At 39.6% G+C, this 26,422-nt stretch overlaps 1 protein-coding gene across 2 annotated transcripts in view; it reads right to left on the reverse strand.

Moving 5' to 3' along the window:
- Nucleotides 1–26,422, reverse strand: part of LOC146987397 (copine-9-like) — a 46,874-nt gene that overhangs the window by 1,063 nt on the left and 19,389 nt on the right. The window contains exons 5-20 of one of the 2 annotated variants that reach the window (XM_085776569.1): nucleotides 25,494–25,533; nucleotides 25,151–25,153; nucleotides 23,957–24,033; nucleotides 16,618–16,681; nucleotides 15,732–15,835; nucleotides 15,113–15,217; nucleotides 13,045–13,086; nucleotides 12,481–12,556; nucleotides 12,252–12,305; nucleotides 12,025–12,086; nucleotides 10,555–10,601; nucleotides 10,016–10,197; nucleotides 7,658–7,785; nucleotides 2,882–2,984; nucleotides 1,378–1,435; nucleotides 275–348 (exon numbers count right to left, since the gene is read on the reverse strand). In XM_085776569.1, coding sequence (XP_085632695.1) covers nucleotides 275–348; nucleotides 1,378–1,435; nucleotides 2,882–2,984; nucleotides 7,658–7,785; nucleotides 10,016–10,197; nucleotides 10,555–10,601; nucleotides 12,025–12,086; nucleotides 12,252–12,305; nucleotides 12,481–12,556; nucleotides 13,045–13,086; nucleotides 15,113–15,217; nucleotides 15,732–15,835; nucleotides 16,618–16,681; nucleotides 23,957–24,033; nucleotides 25,151–25,153; nucleotides 25,494–25,533 — 1,219 coding nt within the window. Of the gene's footprint in view, nucleotides 1–274; nucleotides 349–1,377; nucleotides 1,436–2,881; nucleotides 2,985–7,657; nucleotides 7,786–10,015; nucleotides 10,198–10,554; nucleotides 10,602–12,024; nucleotides 12,087–12,251; nucleotides 12,306–12,480; nucleotides 12,557–13,044; nucleotides 13,087–15,112; nucleotides 15,218–15,731; nucleotides 15,836–16,617; nucleotides 16,682–23,956; nucleotides 24,034–25,150; nucleotides 25,211–25,493; nucleotides 25,534–26,422 lie in introns of both variants that reach the window. The other variant, XM_085776568.1, reaches the window with a different exon arrangement.

The following is a 26,422-nucleotide window of genomic DNA, read 5'->3' on the forward strand; positions in this document are numbered from 1 at the left end:
AACAAGGAAAAATGGAATTTGACCCAACATTTTGTCTGTGCCATATTCAGACATTGAAACTACAGTAAAAGTTAATTTTATCAATTGTCAGTTTATCGTTATGTTGCTAGTAGTATGATGTCATTATGTCTATCAGATCAGAGCTGTCCCTGATTTGAGCTCACATATAGTAAGTTTAAGTGCATATGAAGTCATTGTACTGTAAACACTGCAGACATTTCCTGGTCAGCTTGATCGTAAGTCTGTTAAGGTTGTGTATGAATATATGCAGCACCTGAACAATGTCTCTGTCAGCAAAGCGTCCCCTGGAGGACACTCTCACTTCATCCCCATCCAGCTCCTCCATGGCTGCAGACAACAATCACAACAGTGAACTGCCAGGTAGAGGCATTATATACTGCTCAAGTGTCGGCAAAACAGTTTCTTAAAAATTGAATTTATAAACAACTTAACTGCAAAAGCAAGAATACTTTATATTATATATTATATTATATTATATTATATTATATTATATTATATTATATTATATTATATTATATTATATTATATATAAAAGACTGTTAGACTGTGAGATATAAGATTACACTAACCGAAATTCAAAGTATAATTTCTGGAGAAAACCAGACACTATTAGTTTCACTGCAAATCAGGTTTGTTAAAGGCCCCATGCTGTGCACTTTTCTCTGGGTTTATTTACCTGCTGATATCCCTAACAAGATGTATCATTGGTTTTGAGTACCTGTGATCTGCTTAATATAATAGATAAGTAAAAAAACAAAAACCTTTTTTACTGTTGCAAGCAAGTTACCAACAACTGGGAATGGGAAGGTTTTTTTTTTTTTTTTCAGGATTTGGATTGTGCAATTACACAGTCAGTATGGCTCGTTCTTTAAATGGCATTTTCTTTTGTAGATAATCAGCCATTTTAATGATGGTGCTCACCTCCCCTCATGCAAATGTTCCCCTCCACCACGTTTTACAGCGGCACTTTTGCTACATCCTGGGCTCAGTGACATTTGTGTTTGGTTCAAAGGAATGAAAAGAAGCCAGAGTGTTTTTGTTCCTCCTTAATTTTCACAGTGATATGTTTGGAGGACATTGATCAAAAAAGTTTTGAGAAGATATACACTTCATCTATCAAGAATAAATCACATAAAAAAAATATTTTATCCCAACTTTACGGGCAACCGTGTATTTGCGCTTATTACCGTGAATACGCATGTCCCTAACCCTAACTTTGCAGGGAATCACACTGGATTTAATTAGTCTCATCTCAATATATTATAATTATTTTTACAATGTGTATGGATGGCAAAGGCTCGTTTTTTCTGTTGACTAAATAGATCACCAATATATCACACACACGCGCACACTTACCATCAAACTCAGCAGGGCCCACTCCTACTATGACTATAGACATGGGTAGGGAGGCTGCCTGTGGAGAAAACCAGGGGGGGCAGTAACACATAGTTTACACACTTCCTAATATGCTTGCCTGTACAGTTTATACAGTAGATCACAGTGAAATTCATTTTCCTTCTGGAGAGACATGAGTTTACTTGTACCAACCTCGACCTGACTGTACTCATCAGTTTTTATCATCTGTTTGACCTGTTGGAAATAACTGTGTGGGCCGTGGCATCGAGATTTCGTTTAAATGTTATTCCCTGCTAATGCATCCACAAGGCCTCGAGTCCTTTAAATGGTAACTATAACTCAACTGGATCTAAGACCACCTCTCATCATACAGAATTCACCAGAGATGATCTAGTATAACATCTGGGTCATTAGTTGTTATACTGTATGCCCCACTATTTGTGGGTGTCCAACTGTCTGATGCAGTAGTAAAACCTGTGCCTGCTGGTGCTTTGAAAACGCTGATAGTGAAATAAAGGACTTAAGTGTTGTATAATAGTCTAGTTCGCAATAGGGATGTCACGATTACAGATTTTCTTGGTACGATTATTGTCAGAGAAATAATCACGGTATTACGATTATCACAATTATTATGCATTAATTAACTAATTAATTAACTTTTTTTTTTTTTTTTCTGTTGGTGTTGCTGCTTAATGTTGCTTCTGTTTTGTCTGTAGCAGCTGCTGTTTGAGTTCAGTTTTATGTTAGTTTGTGTGTGTATGCATGGACCTTCACTGAGCTCTCTGTCTTTTGTCCACTATTCAGCTTTTTAATCATTGAATGTATTATTTGTATGTTGATAATCCAAAAAATTGTCTTTTTCTTTTAGGGTGACTTTTAACATCAGTCCAGGGAAAACAGATGCAAAATAGCCTTTCGGCTAATTCTGGCATGTTTACATTTGTTTAAATGTTTTTATTAATGTGCAATGTCCCTGATCCTTAAACCTTTAAATAAATAAAATAATAAATAAATTACTTTCACAACACTATTAATGTGTAAAATCAAATATAGTTAAAATATACATTACTAATTATAAAATATTTTAAATATCTATTAAAATATGACCAATTATTAATCCGCCAGGGGAAGTGTCATCGATACCAAAATGTTTAAGTTAATTTTAATCTTTTTTTTTTTCCAATTACAAATGACACTCTAACATTTAAATTCCTACCAATTCAATGCTACGTTAGGTAAATGGACCAGTGTCTGTGCATTTACCTTTACTTTGGCACACATCTGCCGACACGGTTCATACATGATCTTTTTTTTTTTTTAAAGTGACGGTATTTAGGAATCTTTGCGATCAATTAATTGTGGCGTTTAATACCGCGATTAATTGTGAAAACAGGTAATTGTGACATCCCTAGTTCGCAAGCTACAGAAGTTTCATGTAGAAACACAAAACCTCCATGATGAATACGCCATAGGAGACATCTTCTCTACTGTCGTATCTACTCACATTAACGACAGCTTCCTTGGTCTGAGCCATGTCTGAGATGACACCGTCTGTGATCATCAGGAGCACAAAGTACTGGGAGCCGTCAGTCACCTCTGTAGCACATCTGACATCAAATAACATACACACACACATCATAAAATACACACAAAGACGGAGATAAAAGACAGTTTTCTATGCGATAGTACAAATCACTGACAGACTGGTCTTGATGCATGCTGCTTTTAGAATAATTTGATGGTTTGATGTATCTGATGTATTAATTTTTTTTTTTCTTTTAACCCAAAAGGTATCGGATTTAGTGACAAGTGCTGTGGGTTTTGTTTTTTTTTACAGGTGCTGTCTATATGGAGTATATATTTTACTGTTTAATCTCTTACTTTTCTACTTATTTTTCATTATTGTTCAATTATTTTCCTATGTTATTGTTTTTAAACCGTAACAAATTTGATCTTTGAATATGTTGGATGAGGTTTTCATATAAGCCCTCTTGGGTTTCATACCTCCCCTTTGCACATCCCAGTAATGTTGATTGTTCATGTTGTTTATTTATATGATATTGTTTGTGCTAAATAAATAAATAAATAAATAAATCAAATGCTAACATTATATCCTTAGCCTGGATGTACTGGAAGTTACAAAAAAAAAGAAGAATTAATAAATGATTTGCTTAAATGTGTCAATGGGAATACACATACTATAATGCTAGTAGTCAACTGTTCTGACTTGAATGTATGGCGCCAAGCCCCCTACCCCAAATTTTGATTCTTGTAAAATCAGTTATTTATTGGGCATTTTCTAACAATATTAGACAGAGCAAATGTTAGAAAGACAGGGAATGCAGGGACAAATTACACGAAGCAAAAGATCTGGCAGGATGGGAGTCAATCAAACAAAGATTTTATGAGACCGGCCAGGCAAAGGGAAGTCATAGGAGCATGATATTTTGAAGGAAGTCATTGATATAGTGGCTCAAATTCTGCTGGCAGGAACACAGAGTCCATCTAAATACAATTTTAATTTAATCCTTGTATGAATCTAATCACAATTTTTTGTATTTCCAGTTACAGTTAATAATTTAAAGTCCTATTGATTGTGCTGGAGATGCCCAGAGGGTCAACAAATCATTGAAAACATGCTGAGTCATTAATCAGATAAAAACAGATAAGGATGCAGAATTTTTCTGTGCCACCACAGTTTTTTTTTTAAAAAAGAGTCCACATGAATCAGCCTAGTAAAATGGTGTGTGGGTGTCTGCCACAGGTATTGCAAGGTTTCCAGCAGGGAGAAGGAAGACTCTCTGTTTGAGTTGGTGTTTGATTGCCTCTCACTCTCAGTGTGGCCTGAGGCTGAGCACAGGCAAAATGGCAAACTGTCTGCCTTGATCCCTCCTTCCTGCCTCTATTGTGTTGTACATCTATCCCTGTTGTTTCCCCCCTCTCGTCTTCTTCTTCGTCTAACCCTATCTACACAATAATGGGAAAAAGCTTCAACAGGCGCAACAGGCAAAACTGAGGAACACATTGTACAGTGTGTTATTAAAACTCAATTCTGCAGGAACTGCTGCTGTCACTTCAGTTGCCCACACCTTTTTTCCATTGTGTGCTATTTTTATTAATGCAAATATGACAGATATGAATACATGGATAATATGCCAGGTATCTTTATGTAATAAAACTGGTGCCTGTTTTTAAGTTGTCTCTGACACAGTAATTACATACATACAGGCAAGAGCAACCTATTCCACAAAGGGCCAGTTTGGCTGCAGGTTTTCAACCAAGCAGCAACACTCTTCTTGACTCATTTAATCAACTAGTCTCAGTCCTCAGACAGTTGATTGGTCAAACTGTGTGCTCTTGGTTGGTTGGAACAAAAACCTGCAACCACAACCAGGCCCTTTGTGGAATAGGTTGCCCATGCCTGAATTAACAGGTCAGTGCTGGATTAAGACTTGTTTTAAAGCGTACCAGGCATGAACAAAGTCAGTGCTATTGTAATGTGTGTGTTTTTTTTAAAGCAACTATAAAGAACTTTCATTTTGTGCTGATTTTGGCGACCCCTGTGGACAAAAGCGGTAGTGTTTTGCCGGAACCCATGAGCTCCAGCGCATATTGTCGTAAGGATTTTGGTGGCCCCCTAAACAAGATTTTTGTTTGTGGCCCTGCACTCTAAGCGCAAACACCAAATCACTGGTTAAAACTGAATACAGACGTGTTTATGCCCTCTGAGGTTTGAGGCCATTTTCTCGACTTTTACATATTTTCTTAAATTTATCTTTTTAAGATACTTGCAGATGTAACAATACTCAAGTGTTTTATGTCTAAATATTAGAACCTCTGCTGTAAGCACACTGAGGCCAGTTTGTCCTAGAACACTGTAGAAAGAAATAATTTAGGCCAAATGCTGGAAATTTGAGGTCTGCTTTTTGAAAAATGTCAAATCCCTTGTGAAAACACTCCTTCAGTCATGAGAATGAACTGTTTTGGTGCTTGAAATAGGATATGAATACAGTAATAGATAAGTGTAGAAAACAAGTCTAAAATTAAATTTTGTAAGTTTTTTGAGCACAAATGTTTTCATTCTGCCGTTCTATTTTCACCAAATGTCTCAAATGTGAGATAAAAGAAGCTGAATATTGACTTCAAATTACATATAAAGCTCATAGCGCACGTGCAGACCTCAGGATGTTTAAATGACTTGAATGAACCCCGGTACCTTTCTGATCATGTGGCCCCCCACCTAACGGCTGTGGCCCTAAACAACCGCATAGAGTGTTTATGCCAGGGGCCGGGCCTGGTCGTAAGGACACACCTCCTGGCTTGCGCGTGCCATCTCCGGTCTGAGTGCCTTACATTTTTTTCGTCCGGTGGACCAACCAGACCACTTTCTCCAAAAGGTATACAGTTACGCTATTAAGAAATAGTCTATCTTCCCGCCCGTGGGCTCATTTGCTGTTGTAGGTCGTACAGAGACATCAGCAGAAACTAGAGACTTGTGCAAATCCAGTTAAAAGTTCTTTGTAGTTGCTTTAACAAGATATACAGTAAGTAGCCTACTAAGGTGTAGTTGAGGTGTAGTCTGAAAAAGTGTTGTTTTTTAGGGGCAGCTAATCTGTTAGGGCAGGGTTGGTTAAATACACTTTGTCTAAAAGCTTCATTGGGATTTGTACCCAAAGTTACACTTTGGCAGAGTTGATATTGAGTTGTGTGGTGATGTCTACAAATATTGTGAATCCAAATAAGGGAAACACAATGTAGACTCTGATCTGAATTGTATTTGTTCTTGTGTAATTTGTTTAGACAGCTCTTGTGCCACCACAGACACACAACACGGCAATAAATAGACGCAAGATAGTTTAAAACAGTAAAATTTGGAGAGAACCAGTGTATTTTTCACTGGCTGTGATATAGTAATATTCTGATAAGTTGCAGCATATTTCACAAGTATATTTATGTGCATATGGATTACACCAAAAATCTTCCACCTCCTACTCCTCACTCTCTTTGTTTTTTATCATTACTCTAATCTTCCCACATGGACGACAACAGCATTGTAGAGGTGGAGGAAAAGGTGGGGAGGGACAGGGAGCTGAATGAGGAAGTTCTGGACCGACAAGAGTTAAAAGAGGAGAACTGGAGAATGAGAAGCAAGGGACGCAGATGGGAGATAACAAAATTGGAGGGCAAGGAACGGTGAGAAAATCAAGTATGTGGGGGAGGAGGAAGTGAAGAACACAAAGATAAAAATATCTGGGGTTACAAGTAAGAAACAAGATGCCAGGGCATGGAGTGAGGATATTAACTTTAATATTCTCTGTCTCTCCCAATGGAGGACAAGTAAATATTTTGCAGCCAATAGAAGAACAACACAGCATTGCTACACTCTCTTTAATTATCCAACCACAAGCCAATTCAGCTGTTGAGGGACATTATTGCTTCATACAGGAGCTAAAACACAACAGCAGGTAGCCTAATAATCACCCAGAATCCCCTCAAAAGTTTTATTGCTGATATTTGTTGTGCGAAATGTTGCTGCAGGGTATAACAGGAAGACACACTTTGTTGAATTATCCCTGTCTATTTATGTTAATTAAACTCTGATTGTGGCTGCAGAGAATAATCAGCAGAAAATTATGTGCACACTACATGTTATATATACAGTCCTCTGGTATATGAGGAAATAATAACTTCATTAATTTTTCTAATACAACTTTCAATATTCTTATATGAAATAATACCAATACCTGGCATGTGTAACTCTCCAACAACAGCACATAAAAGCTCCACCTCCCCATACTTTGTGTGGAGGTGTGGGTTTGCGTCACTCTATTGTGGTTTTGTGTCTCGGTCATTTTATCACCACAAAGATAAGTGTTGCTATTTTGAATCTGTAGGCATTTTAGTTACAGAAGAAATATTAGCAGTGTGAAATAAAATTGCTCAAATTATTCCAACCTCACTCCAGTTCAATACACATCACTGTTAAATCTGAATATATCTGAAAAACTACTAAAGACAAAGACAATATCAGCAGCTATTTGCCATAAAGTCATTTAAGACATCTACTGTTTGTATTCATGACATGAATACACCTGGCTTTCTACGACAGCACAGGAAGTCATGGAAATGTGGTTATTTAATGCACAGCCAGGCGTGTGTGAGTGTAGCTTTCCATATGTGTTCACGTGGCTATTTGCAACTGTAATGAAGAGGTTGAGGATGGTTTTAAGTTCACATAAAGCTGGATTTGTGTGTGCGTGTGCGTGTGTGTGTGTCTCACCGAGCCACCTGGTTGATGACAGGAGCGAAGTTGGTAGGGCCGTAGAGCTGAACTGTTCGCAAGCTCTGGAAATATGCTTCTAACACACCCTCGATCCCTGTGCAGTTTGGGTTTTCTGTATTTGAGTTCTGCAAGAGAGGCAGGTGAGTTTGTGAAAAAACCACTGAGTCTATTTAAAGGGAGCCAGTTTGTCCTGATTTGTTCCCTTGGCTTTTTGTTTTTGAATGTGTGGAATCTGGTCAAATCTGAAAGAATTACAGTACAGCAGGTATTTATTAGTAAACTCACTGTAATGTACCATTCCACATTTTCTTTGTTTATTCCCTTAATACAGTTCATCATGGGAAACAAGTGTCCTCCAACACAGATTCAGACTGGCCACTGTTTACTCCCAAAAGTGGCTGAATTAGAAGATAGAAAAAACGTAGAAAATAGAAAACTTCTTCCTTTTCTTCAATCATGGTGCCACCATGACATTATTAAAGGACAATTCCAGGCAAATTCAACTCGGGGGTGTATTTTCCTATCATTTTAGGTCTAAAAGAAGGAATCTGAAGATTTTCAGTTTAATTGCTCCTGTTTTGCGGTAGTTGCGTCTGTCCCCACATCGCCACGGCAACGATGAATGGGAGTGGATGTAAGTTCCGCTGTTTAGGCTGTTTACATCCCTCAAAGCCGCATTTTTTTTCCACAGACAGCGTCAGATGGCTACTCAAACATGCACCGAGAAGTTTATTTACTGCAAGCAAGCCGACATGTTTGTAAAACTAGATCTAATTCAAAGTCTCCCGGAGTCTCGCGCGAGACCCAGTTGCCGTGCGCGGTGTGTTCACATGCAGTGGGAAAAGCTACCGTTTGTGTCATAAACACAGGAATATCAACTCTTTACTTGCTTCAAGTAAAAAAAACTTCTCGGCGCATCTTTGAGTAGCCACCTGACGCTGTCTGTGGAAAAAAATGTACACTTGAAGCAAGTAAAGAGTTGATATTCCTGTGTTTATGACACAAGCGGTAGCTCCGACTGCACCTGAACACACCAGCACTGCAACTTCAGGCTCGCGCGAGACTCCGGGAGACTTTGAATTAGATCTAGTTTTACAAACATAAATAAACTTCTCGGTGCATGTTTGAGTCGCCATCTGACTCTGTCTGTGGAAAAAAATTGCGGCTTTGAGGGCTGGAAACAGCCTAAACAGCGGAACTTACATCCACTCCCATTCATTGCTGCCGTGGCGATGCGGGGACAGATGCAGCTACCGCAAAACAGGAGCAATTAAACTGAAAATCTTCAGATTCCTTCTTTTAGACCTAAAATGATAGGAAAATACACCCCCGAGTTGAATTCGCCTGGAATTGTCCTTTAATTTCGTCCAGGAGGTGTTGGAGGTGGGTATACAGTAAATTGCCTTAATTTTTTATAGCAAATTCCTGGTCTTAACAACTCAAACAGCTTTAAAACACATACATTGTTTTTTCCTCTACACATATGGCAATTCCCTAACATTAACACACCAGTGATACATCAGATAGGGTTCAGTCAACTGTGAAAAAGAGGAGCCAGGATCTTCTGAACCCATCAGAAAAGTCTAAACAAGTCTCCATCAACTTGAGTGGACCAGAAATTGCCTCCTCTCAGGTCACACACTTTAATTGTTGTGTTTGCTACAAAAACAGGAGAGCTTCATGCTTGATTATGTATGAGGGGTGGGGCCACCTCTTGCTGGGTGATGCTGGGGTGGTGCTGCATCACACTTTGGGGTCTCTACTTTAGAGACTCAAAAGATCCTTCTTTTTTTTTTCATCTCACTGCCCTGTAATTGGTACAGTTGCCCTCTCACTGGCTGACAGCAGTGCATCATTAAAATGTCCCTCTGTACTATTCTCTGTCTGATCCATATTGTTTCTCCATCACTGCCACATCATCAAACACATAACTTCTCCTCTCTTGATGTAGCGTGATTCATAGCATTTTCTTCCTCCTACCTTCTTGTTCTCTCCCTCCGACTCAGTCATCCACTTTGCAAGATTACTTCACAGTTCTTGCATTTAGTGGGATTGTGCCACTTTTCTTTTGATCGACTCGACAACGGGTAATTTGGGTCATTATCTTTCTAATTTGAAAGCTAATTGATGTTTGTCTGTTATTTGAATGCTAATTTGACTGATTATTCATATTTTGGAATTACTATAGTCATGATTGATGACTGCTTGTAAAATAACACCTTATTTTCAGCCTTTTATTTTATAATGAATACGGCTCTATATTAGACCTAACATCTGATCAGCACATCCAGTGATTCAGTCAGAGCTGACACGAGTCAGCCTAAAGCGATGTTCAGCTCTGTCAGAGTCTCTTACCAGTGGGAAGGCGTGGGAGATCTTGCCATCTGGAGGAAGCTTTGCTCCAAAGCCATATGCTGGGAAGAGTTTGTCACTATCGTAGTCCTGGATGATCTCCCCTACGGCTTTCAGAGCCATGGCATACGCATTCATTTGGTACGGGCTCATATAGTGCAGTGAGGTTGGTTGGGATGGGTTACCTTCAAGGAAAACAGAGGGTTTAGACAAAATCATGGAGGAAGAGGACTTTTAAAAAAAATCACGACAACTAAATCCTTTGTCGAAATTATTTGTAGGATATGAAATCTGAAAACACCTTTTCATACATTCGCTGCTGTGCACTGGCATGTAAAGATGCAAAAGCATGTTTTATGAGGTCACAGCCCCTATTTGTGATCACCAATTTCCAATCTAATTGTCAACCCTCTACAGTATAGGAGAAATATGAAGTACTTTCTTTTCTCATCCCCAGAGGAGAACAGTAAAAGTCAAGATAATCACACACTTTAAAACAGAAAACAACAGATGTGTCGACCTGACCTGATGTGTTGACCTACCATTCGAGGCTGTGAAGTCTATGGCCACAGTGAAGTTGAGTTGTGTCCTGGTGGGAGATTGAGCTCATCAGTATCAATTAAAACACAAGTAAGTGTTTTTAAATTGAGTTAACCACAGTTGAAAGTCAACAACTTTAAATTATTAATTGCTGTTGACTTTTTTCATTCAAAACGTATATTACAACAAATGACATGCACACTAGACACTAGAAAGTCCCATTTTCATTCCATATTTCAATTCACTCACTCATTCACTGTTCATTTACACTTTCTCTATGTATTTTCCCGAAGATCAAGGTTTAAATGCTTTTTGAAACCCTGCGACAGCACTCTGCTGGGAGACGAATGAATACTTTATGTCTTGACCTAAAACTAGTCTAATTTAGCCATATTTGGTCTAAAAATACTGGACTGGCAATTTTAAAACTGTAAAATGCAAATCCGCCTCAGGTTATAAGACCCTACAAAACACCCCCCCAAAAAGTTGCAGACATGACCACATTGCACTTGATGCCCTGAACTTCAGCCCTGTAGATAAAGCAGACAGAACTGCTCATTGTAATTGATTAAGTAAAGTCTCCACAAGGTGACATTCGTTGTATTAAAATGAACAGAGCTGCCCAGACGGTGGAAAATCATATCCAGCAATCTACTTGGAAGTTATGGCTATGAATTATTTCTTAAATCATGATTTTTAAGTTATTTTTTCTGCCATTTACTACAGTGACAGTACAAGAGAGAATGGGAAGTGCAAAGAGTGGAGGACATGCAGCACAGGGCCATAAACTGGATTTGAACCCAGGTCATAAAGAACTAAGCCTAGATGGCAGGAAGTCTACCATAACAGGATTTCTTCTTTTTGACGGTAAAAACAAGACATCATCGCCAGCTTTTTAAAAGCAACATTGGTTTCCGCAAACATTCCTTCAAATGCTAAAATGCTCTGGAGAAAACATGAAAAAGACGTTTGGTAGCCTGGCAATCTGGTTTACCTTTGCCCACTTAATAATGTTACGGGGAATTGACCAACTAGCTCACTGCAACATCAAATCTACAAAATATTAGTGCAAAGCAATCTTTCTCTTCTCTCAATTGCTTTTGCAAATCGCAATCTTGCAGGATTTCACCAGGGAGCATTTGCTGTAGCCTATTTGTGTTTACATATTATCATTTAATTAACTGTTCAAGGTCCCACTTTGCACTGATAGAATATTATTCATTCATTCGTCTTTACGTCACGGGGAAGCTGGAGCCTATCTCAGCTGACTTAGGGTGAGAGGCGGGGTACAACCTGCACAGGTCGCCAGGCAATCACAGGGCTGACATATACAGACACAGACAACCATTCACATTCACACCTACGGGCAAATTAGAGTTTCCAATTAACCCTGAGAGAACCCACGCATGCATGGAAAGAACATGCAAACTGATAAAATATTAATATATTATGAACAGAGACTGGGCTCTTACCCTCCTCTGATGAAGTCAACAAATGTGTATTCTGACTCTGCTTTGAAAGACAGCAGAGTCACCTTGAAGACAGAGAGAGCACAAAGGGAAACAGGAAGAGAGGGGGGATGGAAACAGGGGGATAATGGCAGATACAATCCATTCAATACTCAGAAATGTACTGCTACTACGAGTCGTGTCTTTGAAATGTGACAGATGCTGATGAAACGCACTCCAACAGGTCTTACCGTTCCTGAATTGACATATTTCTTCTTCTTGCCTTTCTTTTTTGGATTCAAAACCTTGAGCACCGGACAGGAAACAAGGAGTCAGCTTTTCAACAGAGCAGAAATGTGAAGTGATTCAGTGCAGGACCAATTTTCCAATACACTGAATTTTTATATCCTTTATAGGAACATATAGGGTTTTGCAGAAAATCTAGGATGAATTTTTTTCTTTGCAGCGCTTTCATCCTACCTCATAGACATTGAACTGGCTTTGACCTCTAGACAGTTCTCTGTAGCTGGTGGTGAACTCTCCGATAAAGTCATGACTGCAAGAGACAGAGAGAGTAAGTTTGTAAATGATTTGTAAAGAAATGTTACTGCTGTTGTCAGCAGTGTTTGGGTTACTGTGTTAGAAGCAAAACTGTAATTGTACTGATAAAACTGTTTAATTAAATAACAAGACTACCAGATACGTATATGCATCCCTACCATAAAGAGATGTGTATATGCATTGAGTGGGTTAGCATTTACATGCACGTCATCTGACTAAAACAAAACTTACTGTTTAGTTGTTATATAGCTGTATTCCCATTGATTTGTAACCATAATCTAACTGGTTTGGGACAATTTTCTGACTGGTTGGTTGATTCGTAGCACCGTTCCTAATGTGAATGACACTTCAAGTAAAGACCTTCAAGTCAAGTGTTACCGAAATTCTCAGGTCAGACATTTTGAGAGATTCATGGTGGTGGATTAAGGAAAATAAAAAAGGACCAAGAACAAATTTGATAGGGTCTGAGTGAGGAAATATTACCTCCCATCTCGGTCCCAGTCGTATACATCCACCTTCACCGACCTGGAGATTCACAGAGAGAGGAAAATGTGGATCAGAAAGAAAGAAAGAAAGAAAGAAAGAAAGAAAGAAAGAAAGAAAGAAAGAAAGAAAGAAAAGGGCAGATAAACTTGGATGAATGTTTTCTTACATCAAAGTATGTTAATCTTAAAACCAAAAATGATTGTCACTGTCTTTACAGATTACAGACAAATCAGGTAACATCACCTAATATTAATGCCTGAAATAAAAATAAATACATTTTAGCATTATGGAGTATCAAATCTAACCATCCATCCAGCCATCCATTAGCTAGACCATTTATCTGATCTAGTTTATCTATCCCTTAATGTCCCCAAATTTCAAGGTTCTTATTATTCTATACTTTGAGCCTCCTGCTCTCACTGAATACTAAAAGTGTGTCCAGCTCTCACTACCACTTCTCCGAGCCTGCTGGTTCCAACTTACATGTACATTTTTGAAGAAAAAGGTGAGCACTTTCGTCCTCCTTTGCTTTTACAAGGTTTAAGATTGAATGTTGAGGAGAGACTGTGGAATAATGAATGTGGATCACTCGCACATTTTCTGGAAATGTGATAAAATCAGATGGTTCTGGAAAATGTTGCACGATGCATTGTTGAAAATACTTGGATATAAGATTCCAATGTCTTGTACAGTATTGTATTTGTGTAACCTATGTGAAGAAAATATAAGAACGAAGGACAGATACCTGGTAAAAATATTACTAACAGCAGCTAAGAAAGCTATCACGAAGAAATGGGGAAGGGAAGGCATCCCTACACAAGAACAATGGACTCACCTGGTAGAGGAAATCTACACAATGGAAAAAATGATACACTGCTTAAGGCTACAGGAAGCTCAGTTCAAAGAGAAATGGATGAGATGGACAATATTTATGACTAAACAACGACAAAACAAAAAACTTGATTGAGGAAAAGAAAATGGAATATGGACAGATTGCTTTGAAAGTGACTCCCATGTGTTTTTTATGTGTTTTTTTAAAACTTGTTTTAGTATTATTTTGATTGAGTTGTTGCACCTTTGTAAAGGAAAAATTCTCAATAAAAATTAAAGTGAAAAAAAAAAGATTGAATGTTGAGCTTGGCTTGTGTTTTGTTTAAGATGAGTGGAAGATGTGGAACAATGCTAGTATCATTCAGAATTCAGGTGTCTGTGAGATTTGTGTGACTACTGCTGCATTGCCTCTGTGTTGGTCTCAATAACACCGGCACTGGCCCCAAACTGAGAACATGGCCGACTGCTGGCATTATTCTGACTACCACAGAGTCCAACCCTGCTGCTTCGCACTTAGTCTATACAATATCAAGCAGTCTATAGTGCTGCTTGTCTTCAAAACAGATTCATTACAGAAAGCTCCCCACATGTGACCACAACATGAGATTTGATGCTGTGTGAAAGAGGCCGCAAAGCCATAGAAAAACACCTGCTGAGAAGATGAGATGGATTCAGTCTCAAGGGATGCCTGGAGAGTTACCTCAGTTACCAAAGCAAAAATGGTCTATTTCAGCTGTTTATATGAAGCGGTCAATATGACCACTTTGGCGGTCCAAGGAATAAATGCTCAGAAATTGAGTGTTTCATTGTATTAAGTTGTAGGCTTCAGACACCATCAAACACATATTTAGGAGAAGTCATGGACTGAGAGACCTGTAGCTTTAATGTAAAGTTATTTACAAAAGAAAATGGTCTGTCAGACTGTTTGGGTTGGGTTGTTAATGTTAGTTGCTAACCCTAACCCGAAATTTAAGTCGATTTTCATAATTGCGATCAGTGAAATATATGAAAACAATAAAATGCAATTTAAAAATGAGAGAAAAAAAATCCAAATTCTTCGACATATTTAAACTTAAAAAAAAGAAAGAAAAAGTAACGCAATAGTTACTTTCCCTGGTAACTAGTTACTATTATAGTGAAGTAGTGGAGTTACTAACTCAGTTACTTTTTGGGAGAAGTAATTAGTAACTATAACTAATTACTTTTTAAAAGTAACGTTCCCAACACTGCTCACCTGTCATAGTCTCCATTACAAAGCGCTCGAACAGGGATGGTAAATGACTTCCAAACAGGATTCAGATTGTTCTTGATCACCTCAGTCTTGTGGCAGATGGTGAACCTAGACAAACAAACGTAAAAAAATAATAATAATAATAATCAGGGAAAAAAATATGATCCTAAAATATTTGTTGATGAAAGGAAACAAGCTCTCCATTAGCAGAGAGGATGTTGTTGCTGCGACAGAGTCAATAAAGACTTAGCCTGTGGTGGTTTCCAATTGTTTGTGGTGTGAATCTTGGTTGATCCCTTTTTGTGCTGCTTTTAAAATATGATGCTAATTCCATTTTTCTATGATAATTTTTTATATCCAATTGTAACTGATCTCTTTGATCCCTTTGTTGACCGATGGATGGAATAAAGGTCAAACCTCTATTCAAAAGAAAATTGTGTGTCTTTGGAAGATTGAAATTCTGGGCTAATACTATTTTTACATTTTTAAAATGTATTCAACCTGCCACTTACACTGACAAGAACAAAGCACTGGATCCATCAGCAATGTCTGATTTGAACTGATAGATAAACTAAACAGCAGTAGGCCCACACATCTAAAATTTAAAAAAAGAAACACTTACGTGCCATCCTCATTGCTCCGGTAGAAGACAAGGAAAGGGTCAGACTTGCCGAAGAAATCCTTTTTGTCCAGCTTGTTGGCGCAAAACTGCATGGTGGCGATGTCCTGTGAGAACAACAACACTTGGCTCATCTTTTATTACCTTTTAGAAGTCGTAGCTCTGTTTTGCACAGATTGAGATTACATAAAGCAGCCTCCTACAAACGGATCTACAGCTGCAACAACTTGCTAAAAGAAAGCGATGCAGAATGCAATGGCTGATTACACTGTGACTTTCAAGAGTATGATTACAAGAAATATTACTTGGGTCAACAGTTTTTTATTTGAACAGGGGAAAAGTGACAAGGAAAGAAGGTCAAATAGAGGAGGAGACAGTGGACATCGGTGGAAATCTGTGCATCCTGCAATCTTTTTTTTCTGCTTATCACAGTTGTGCATTGGGTGTGTGAATGATTAGCTTTCAAATGCGGTCTAGCGCTGTATGAATGTGTGTGTGAAAGGATGAATGCGATATACAGTGTAGAGCGCAACTAGAAAAGCGCTATACGTACAAGTCCATTTACCATATGCCTACCTACTGTACGTTGTATGTCTATTCAGGCATGTGCCTCTCTCTGTGTTTTGAGCTTCCAGTTATTTATAAGCTATGGCAAGAAATGAGCACTGTATAAATCACTGGAGCACTGGATAAATAATTCATAAGCAGCTCTCACCAGTATTTGGAAAGAAAAGTACAAATTTACTTTCCTCTCAATTGAAGCAAATGACAAGACAATGAAATCTGTGCAGCTGCTGAAATGTCCTTGAGTTCAGACTGTGGTGCTAACACCTTCAGGGTACTGGTGTCTGTGTGCATGTTAGCGTCCTGGGAATAATGTGATACTAACCCGACAGTTACTTAGCTCCTCAGCTGTGAAGATGATGGATCCACATTTCTTCCCAGGAATCCCACTGCGAGAGAGGATGGAGAGACAGAGAGAGGGAGTGGGGTGACGACCAAACAAATGCAAAAATCACTCGTTAATGTCTCAAAACAAATATGCTGATACCAATACTAAAAATATCCAGTCTTATGTTAAAGCTTTTACAGTGTACAGTGAAGTTTCTACTCTAGTACTGTAGATTGGTGGTGTAAATCCATCAATTCCTGAATAAATGTATTTTGAAAAAGTTTTACTTGCAATTAAGCCCATTGTCCCTTAAACTTCCTTGATGTGTGTGCCAGTTTGAATCCCACTATGTTAATAAAGGCACGGTTATATACAGAGCTGAATCCCCTTAACAAACAGACCAGGGGATTTAAAACTAGTGCAATAATAATGGATGGAGCCATTCCATTTTAAATCAGAGATTCACAGACTCTCAAGTGAACACAGGACAGGATGCAGCGGGTGGGAACTGGGCTGTCCAACGTTTGCTCAGCTTGTTTCTGTGATAACATCAGATCCAGACATCTGACAACACATTCTGGGTAATTTGTGGTTGAATAACCACAAAGGTGTACGAAGACGAGTTTGTGGCTTTTGAGCTTCTGACTAACTGACACCTGATCAGAGAGGACATGGAGACCAAATGATACCAAGTGTCACCATAATAGACCAGATATACATTTTATCAGCAGCTTTGTGACGGATGCTGTTGAGTCAAAACGCTAAAGACGCATTCAAGAGTCAAGCAGGTGCTGAACATTAAAGCAGAAGTAAGCGATCCGGTCGTTTTGGCTAATGCTGCGTTCCAGGCAGGCTTTTGAAACCGTAAATTACAGCTTCAAGTCACAACTTACGACTTTGTAGCGTTCCAGGCAACCCACTCGTGTTTTTCCGACCTGTTTTACCTGTGAAAGTCACTATAACGGCCACTCGTAACTTCCGACCTGTGAACTCGTACCAGATCGAACTGGTACGACTTCACAGGTCGGAAAAACACGAGTTACGGGCTGCCTTGAATGCACCATAACAGTCCTCGTCCCTACGTCACCACATTCACGCGCATCCCTTGGCTGCACACACAGCCCTGCATGCCGTTCTCTCTCCTCATTGGATAAAACTTGTAGGATACGAGAAATGTTTTCTCCTCGGCTCAGAGCAGAGCAGAGTGACTGACAGACCCGTGTTTCAGTCCAAACACTCTATGTAAGTGATTGCTGTCGGAAGATAGAACTATTTAAGACTTATATTAACACAAAAATATCGCTTACTTCTGCTTTAAAAAGACAGTGGAGATGATGATGGACCTCAGGAAGAGCCCTGCCTTTCCCAACCTAATGGATACTCCTGTTTTCTCGGCAAGACTGACACACATACAGCAGCGCAAGTGGGGGAGCTAAACATCAGCTCCTTCTTTACTCAGAAAGCTCAGCAGAGGATGTACGTACTTGCTGCAGCAGGTGAAGGGTCTCTCCTTACCTCCTCCATCACCACCTGGTTCCCTGCTGCAGTTGCCAAGGACAAGAGCAGACTGCAGCGCTATCATCCACTCTGCCGAGGAGGTATTGACTGAAATCTGCCATCCCTCCAGGACCCCAACACTTCCAGGGACCTGTCCACCTTTTGTATCCTTGAGATACTTCCCTCTGGCAGAAGGCTGCAGTCCACCAGGACCAGTTGGCCTCATTAACAAGGGTATAGAGACCCCCAATCTCCTTGAACTCTCGCACCTTGGTCCAGCCATTGGTGTACACATTTGCTAATTTATTTATATTCAATATAATATTTCTTACTATTATTTATATTGTTATTGATTTTTCTATTTATATTTAAGTATCAGGACCTGCAGGACTTGTTTGTTCTGTCTTTGCTCATATTATTTCCTTTTTTCCTATTGTTAAAGCAAAAAATATTCTGTATTAATTGTGATTTTGATCTGGGAATGGCAGTGAAGCAGTCAACTTGCTCATTGGTGAGTGATGCAATCCCTGCCATACTTTTACCCTCATTACACTAAAGAGAATAGCTAATGGTACCATGCTGCAAGCGTCCTGATGTAGGAGGCTGGTGTTGAGAGAATTTGAAGTCCTGGCTCAGACTCAGCTCATTGCACATTTACTGAGGCTATTTTAGGATGGTTTCTATCCTTTCTCTTAAGACTGATTCACCGATTAATAAAGGATCAATTCAATGGATTCTATAGTGTTCATACTGGAGTGTTATAGGGATGTGTTGGCTTCAAGCTGTTGGCTGGATGTGAGAGAACAGACATAAATCTCCAGAGACAATCTGACCTCCTTTTGCTGCTCCCGTGACGTGCGGTTGGTGGTGATGGAAAGAGTGATGGAGGAAGATATAAGACAGGGTTTCCCACTGCTGAGCTAGAGCGGAGCCAGACGTTTTCACATTTCAACAGCCTGCATACACTTAAACAACACAACAGCAGAATCTGAGCTGGAAATGTCAGATCTTTTTTTAGATTACTTTACCTGTTGGTCCATCATACTACCATGGGGACGGAGGAGCTCATATCTCTTTTCTCTCTTTCCTTGAACATTTTTTGAATATTATTAGGGAGTAAATTATTCTTGGCTTTGTATATTATTTGTGCAGTTTTAATTTTTACTAAGTCAGCAAACTTTTAATACCCTCCATTTGATAAACAGATTATTGGTGTGGTGGTTGTATCCTGCATGATTTACTATCCTTATGGCCCTTTTTTGCATTTCGGAAAAATGTTTATCGACATGGACCATTTATATGGAAATTAACAGTATATTATTATCTATAGGGAACTTCTCTGGACACAACTTCCTGCCAGACCATCACACAGTTATTTAGATATTCAGTCTGGACAAAACTGGTGCACTAATTAACTGACTGAGCTACACTACTAACAAACCGAAGTCTGTAAGAAAAGCACTGCTACATTACTACAATGCCTTGGTTGAGGCATCCTGAACATGCCCATGCAGCTATTAGGACGATTAGGAGGGAACACCACAGGATAACCCCCCCCCCCCTCTCCTTTTTCAATTAACTTCTATATTTGTTCCCCATATGTATGATATCAGTAGGTACAGTATAGACTATACAATCAGCTTGCGTACAATTAACACTTGTGCTTCATTACTACTTCATAACTTCTATTTCAATACAAAACCACAGACACACACAAAAATCGACCATCCTGGAGACAAGGAGACTGTGGCAGTATGCTCTGGCATCTCCAGCTAATTATCTATTTGGACAAACTTCAAACCCCACGGTGGAAATTATGTTCATTGTTTATGCAAGTCTGAGCATTTCAGTGTGCCAAAAAGTCTGCTCACACACTGAGAGCAGGAAGGAATGAACACAACTAACTGGGAATTGAATTGAAAAGTTTTTTTTCTCAGTAACACGGCAACTTTTATATCAAACAACACTGTCATAATGGGGTGGCTCACAATGCAGGAACTGCATGAAATGTTGAAGGAGACAATCACAGTGACAAATCCACAATTTTTGTAAAACTCTCTGAGTTGTAGTATCTTTTAAATCTTTGTTTTAGTTTTACCATCCTAAATTCACTGTTAATTTCTGCTTTATAAGGGTAGTAAGCTTTGTGTCAAGAACCAACATACACACATAAGGCAAGTTTGTAACTAGTGAGAACAGTGACTAAAACAAAACGGGCATGTAGCCTGCACTTTCCCTTGTAATAAAATGCTAAAACGCTTAAAAAATTGTAACTGTATACATTTAATGGACAGTCATAGAGTTTTGGGTTTGCAATCTGAATAATAGATTAACACCAACGATTACTGACCAAATTTAAAACTAGATTGGAACCTGTTATAGCAACAAGCAGGGTTAGTCTCCAAAATGAGTGGTGTGAGGTGGCTCTGGGATGGAGTTAAATACTGCTTCGCTAGCTTCCTTGTATAAGCCTCTCTAGTGTTGGCGCCTCTTGCCTCATGTCTGTTTTTTGATTTCCTTCTTCTGACTGATCTACTGTGACTCAAACCACTAGTGCAAGTGAAGTTTTGGATTTTTGGTTCAATGGTCACAGCAAAATATAGGTTTCATGATGAGGGAAAGATGGTTAAGTTCATAAATGTGCCATAACGTGACATTAATGTGCCAAACTTGAAGAAGCTGCATCAAGGCATTACAGAAATATGGCACCCACAAGAGTGGGACAGGACGACAACCCCAAAAACAAAACAAAACAATACGAACCAGCAACTGGGCCGTCCACCTGCCGTATGTCAGGTCAGGATATGGCAAATCTGATTACAGTGACTGAAAGCATGTAGCTATGGTTGCTAAAAACTAGCTTTACATTAATAGTAGCAAATAACATAGAACACATATAACTTGTCTCCATGCCACCGCTGTTTTTGGTCAACTCAGTAGCGAACAGTACGTTCATCTGATGCCTCTCAGTCTTTGAGAGTTTCTCATTACAATGTGAGGATATCCAAGCCAGAAGCTCTATACGTTAATCTTTGTGATGAATTTCAATAGAACAGGATATATTATATAGTCTTTTGATCTGAACTGTTGTCTGTGCCTTCTTTGTATATGTTTATTTTGAGGTGTGCAGACAGAAGGTTACCATGGGAAAGAGACTTCCTGTGTGGGAGACTCTGGCTGCTGCTAAGCCCTGAGACGGAGCTACACTTTATGATGAAGCAGCATCATAGGGCCATATCTGTGTGTGTGTGTGTGTGTGTGTGTGTGTGTCTGTGTGAGATGAAGTTTGAATTAAGCCCTTGGGGACTCTAGGGATCAGAGCGTGCGGGGAAATTAGTTGAGGCTGGTCGTGAACCTTGACGGATCTCCTGCATGAAATTCTTTTTCCAGGCTTCCCACTCCTCCATCACGGTCCATGGCCTCTTAGACCACCACAGTTTCCTGCTGCTCTGTTTGACAAAAGTATAAATGAAGGGATTCAAACCAATCTGGAAGGATTGGAGGGCTGGATTAACCCTCAGGGCAGAAACAAGTTGCAACAACATACCCTTTGGCTCTTTTGCCCAAACACTAATCAACAGCTTTTCCAGGAGCCTGTATTGATCAAAATGCTACAAAAAATGTTGGTAAAGGAAATCATCTTATCAATCTACTTATTTTTGTCAGTAAATAGTAGTTTTGTAAAAAAAAAAAATAATAATAAAAATAGATACTAATCATAATTTAAACAACTAGCTCTCATTGTGTTTGTGGCTGTGTATTGAGAGTCCCAGTAGCCACTGTACTTCATGCAGGACTCTACTGTGGAGTATGTTTCCCAAGCACAGGACTTGATTCAGTTTGGGTGGATGATTGTTATTGTTGACATTTTTCGTCTAAAAAAAGAAGAGGGTGCTTTGTGACTCGATGCTTAAGGTGGGTTACACTTCTAATCGCGTCCTCCACATGCTAAATGCCACAGGGCCCCCTCTCTGCACACCCGACATCTGAAAATAGATCCTCAACGTGGCTCTGGTGTCATCTTAAGCACAGGAGAATACAGCGGCATACTGGAAACCGTTTATAATAAGAAATGCAGTACACAGGCATAAAAAACTCTTTATGCTTTTGGTTGCCCTGGGAACCAGCTTATAATTAAAATAGGACGATTTCTATGTGTGTGTGTGTGTGTGTGTGTGTGTTTCCAGTGTGTACCTCTGTGCTTTGAAAAGGGGAACTATATACAGGATTTGTAGCTTAACTATGCTACATTTTTACCTTAATTAAACAGCTTTGGAGTAATTGTGATGTTTTAATAAATGGCTTAACTTATTACGAGGGAGAACGGAGGCTCTCTGCCTTCTATGTGCGTCTCTTGGCTGAAAAACAACATTGCAAGATCAGCGCTGCCGCCCCGATGTCCCAGCTGACATGGGGGACCGTGACACAAACGCACCCCGACGTGACCCGTAACCTCCTGTTTATGACAGATGAGACTACACACATATACATGTTGTAACATGGTATGTGATATATAACGTTATGTACCGCTCTATTTGATTGATTTCTCACTTCGTTGTAAACAAATGCACATGGCCGAGAGGAGGGTTAGCAAAACAGTGGAGAGCGACCAGACTTCCACACGTTCCTCTCCGGATTTACTAAAGGTTTGCGTGTATTAAAACGTGTGCAAACGTGATTGCACGCGCAAACACATGTGAAACCTGATCTACTAACCGGACGCACCGAGGATTGCGTCTCTCAAATGGGCAAAATAGCACGTGTGATCCATTTAGGGTGTTTGCCTTGATGAATATGTAAATATGGGCGTTTCTGCCAAAACACGCAAAATACTGGGAGGAGTAGATGCAAATTGATTTATTTAGCGCACGCAATGTGATTTACCAAACCAGGAAGAGATTGCGGTGGCTGTTTTTGCGTCTTTATTCACCACGTCTGAAAACCATGTATACTAACTGATACAACTTTGCCAAAACTTATGCGTTTATTGGTTTGATACCTGTCAGAGCCCCATGATCTCACATCTCTGCATTTCCTCACGTCTGGGTAATTCTGTAACAGTTTTTCAGCCGTGTTAAAAGTCTTTTACGCGCCGTTACGCATGTCTGTCCTGCAGTGCGCTCCTCTCCTCTCCTCTCCTCTCCTCTCCTCTCCTCTCCTCTCCTTTCCTCTCCTCTCACCTGGCTGCTCAGCTCCGTCTCTCAGTCCCGGTCCCGGACTGAGACACGTCACCGCTGCCTTCACCCGTCTTTGATCCCTCTGGTCAGTGGTCAGAGTGTTTAGATCCGTGTGTCCCACCTGAGCTCTCTATTAATCCACTTGATCATGGGCGGCACACACACACACACACACATATTCTAGGTGTGTGATTGTCGCTGCAGCTGCTGCCTGTTCGTCACTATATGACGAGTTGGGCCCTGTAGCGATTTGTGTTTATTTATCTAAACAGAGCGTGAGAAAGATGAACAAACATGCTGTCATTGTATGCATCGGATCAAATGTCATTCTGTCCCTTCGTCTGTCCAGCTCTCTGTCCACTCTCTCTCCATGGCGGAAACGATTACCACGCGCAAAACCCTCATTTACATATTGCGGTTTGCACGTGTTTTCATTTAGCGGGTTACTCTTAGTAGATCACCTGTTTTGCGTGCACTAACCAAACACGCAATATTTTAGCGGGCGCAAACAATATAGCGCCCGCTATCTGGGACCTTAGTAAATCCGGCCCTAAGAGTATATACAGTATTTCCTGCCTACTCAGTTCCCTAGGGCCTAGGTGAACATTTCTGTTAGTTTTGAGATCACGACTGTCCAATCAGTTTGTGTTTTCTGTACTCACGAGAGTGTCTTTTCCAGCCTGCTGCCGGTCGAGCCGATGATCTCCCCCAACGTGCAGAACATCTGACCCAGGAAGTCCTTCACAAAGACCAGACCAGCACTTAGTTAATACCACTCCATATAGCTGAGCTGTGCACACACATTAGTGCTGGATAACTATTAACTGTGATATATTATTATTATCTCTTCTACATTACGGTCAGTGGAGACTCACATGGTCATCATGGTGATTCAGTGAGAACATGAGACGTATATTTGGTTGTGTGGACAGAAGGGACGGTCCCTATCAGTGTCAAAGTGTTGCTGAATCGTCCATCTATAACTTTACCCATCTCAAACAATAGCGCCTGTTTAACATCCCTCTGTTCAACCAGGAGTAGTATCTATGAAGAGACAACAAGTTGCCAAGGCTGCGTGTTTTTTACAATGATCTGACAATGATCTTCTCACTTAATTATGCATTGCTGACCATCGGCAGCCCAGCGGTATCAGTGGTGGAGTTGGTGATGAGTAGGTGGTGAATCTAAAATCTAAGTAATGTGCCATTTCTATGAATACATACACGTAATATATTACAATATGTCCTAGTGAAAGATGCAAGGTGGGAGGCCTCTTCAAGCTGCTTCAGTGTCAGATGTTAAAGGTCGGAGCACACTGGAAACTGGGAACTATTGAGCATTGGGAAGCAGTGAAATGATGACTTGTCAGATTCACAATGTTTATATGAGTTACAACCTGGTACACAATGGCACCATGTTGGGAAAATGTTCAGTTCTGGAACTGAATGGAAAATTATAAAAGGATACGTTTTATATGCAGTATATGTCAGATTGATTTGAGCATCACTGTTTGTCATGAAACAGGACAGAGCTACAGAATCTCAGGTAAAGACAAAACATGACATTTTCCCTTCTAAGTATTTTGTAAATCCAAAATTCCTCCTTGCTACACTTGAAATTTAAACTGCCACATGATGAAGTTAAGATTCACTGGGTGAGATGTAACAAATGAACAGAGAAAAGTCAGCAGCTGCAGCAGGAGGAGAAACCTGCTGATCTGAGGCTCCGCCCAGCGTCCACAGCAAGTGTCTCACATCAAACACACCCGCCGCGTTGCATGCTACAAATACAGACTTAAATTCATTTCTACCATCTGCAAGCTGTGCAACATCATTAAACTGAGGGATGCATCTTACCTTCTGCTCATCCAGGTAGGTCAGGCAGTAAGGAAAGGCAGACACAAGTTAGAGGAAAAGCTGGAAAGACACAATGAAAGCACCAAGTTGATATAACAATAATACATTAATTCACTAAGAAAGGCAAGAAAGGCTTCTATCCTCCATATACCATGAAAGTAAAATACTTTTACTTCTTGTCTTACAGGATACAATGCAAAGCCTAAATGAATAAAAACTCAGGGCAAAGAATCATCAATAAAGAAAAGGTATTTCTGAAGATGAATTTCAACTCAGAAACGCAGTAGAAAACAGACGGAGGACAAATGACCTTATAATATTTTCAGTTCCTCAGACTGCTTACATGTTTGGAGAGGTTGGAGCTCCTAGTGTCCACATTGTACCTGCAATTGAACAAAAGCAGCAAACTTCAGGGTGGTGTCCTTTACAATATACTTTTATTATCACCTCACATAAAGACATTCATATAGGAAAAAACAGAGAGAGATAGAGAGAGAAAACATTAAATTTCATAACAAAATGTAAGCACTGGAGGTCGGAGTACGTCTCCATCATACCATCTTTCCCTTAACCATAAGTGATATACTGTTACCTAATACATTAATCAATCAATCTGTTCTGGTCTGATGCTGTGGCATTCAATGTGATCGATTGGTACTGCAGTTTAATGTGAATGATTTACTCTAACTATGAGAGAGAGGGGGCCAACCTAACATGAGTGGTTACAAGTGCCATAGATGCAGGGCCGGCCCCTGGCATAAACACTCTATGCAGTTGTTTAGGGCCACAGCCGTTAGGTGGGGGGCCACATGATCAGAAAGGTACCGGGGTTCATTCAAGTCATTTAAATATCCTGAGGTCTGCATGTGCACGCTATGAGCTTTATATGTAATTTGAAGTCAATATTCAGCTTCTTTATCTCACATTTGAGATATTTGGTGAAAATAGAACGGCAGAATGACAACATTTGTGCTCAAAAAGCAATCTTATAAAATTTCATTTTAGACTTGTTTTCTACACTTATCTATTATCCTGTTTTATTCATATCCTATTTCAAGCACCAAAACAGTTCATTCTCATGACTGAAGGAGTGTTTTCACAAGGGATTTGCAATTTTTCAAAAAGCAGACCTCAAATTTCCAGCATTTGGCCTAAATTATTTCTTTCTACAGTGTTCTAGGACAAACTGGCCTCAGTGTGCTTACAGTGGAGGTTCTAATATTTAGACATAAAACACTTGAGTATTGTTACATCTGCAAGTATCTTAAAAAG

Source organism: Trachurus japonicus, chromosome 5, assembly GCF_045865225.1.
Source record: "Trachurus japonicus isolate A0001 chromosome 5, Traja_1.0".
Taxonomy (NCBI): domain Eukaryota; kingdom Metazoa; phylum Chordata; class Actinopteri; order Carangiformes; family Carangidae; genus Trachurus; species Trachurus japonicus.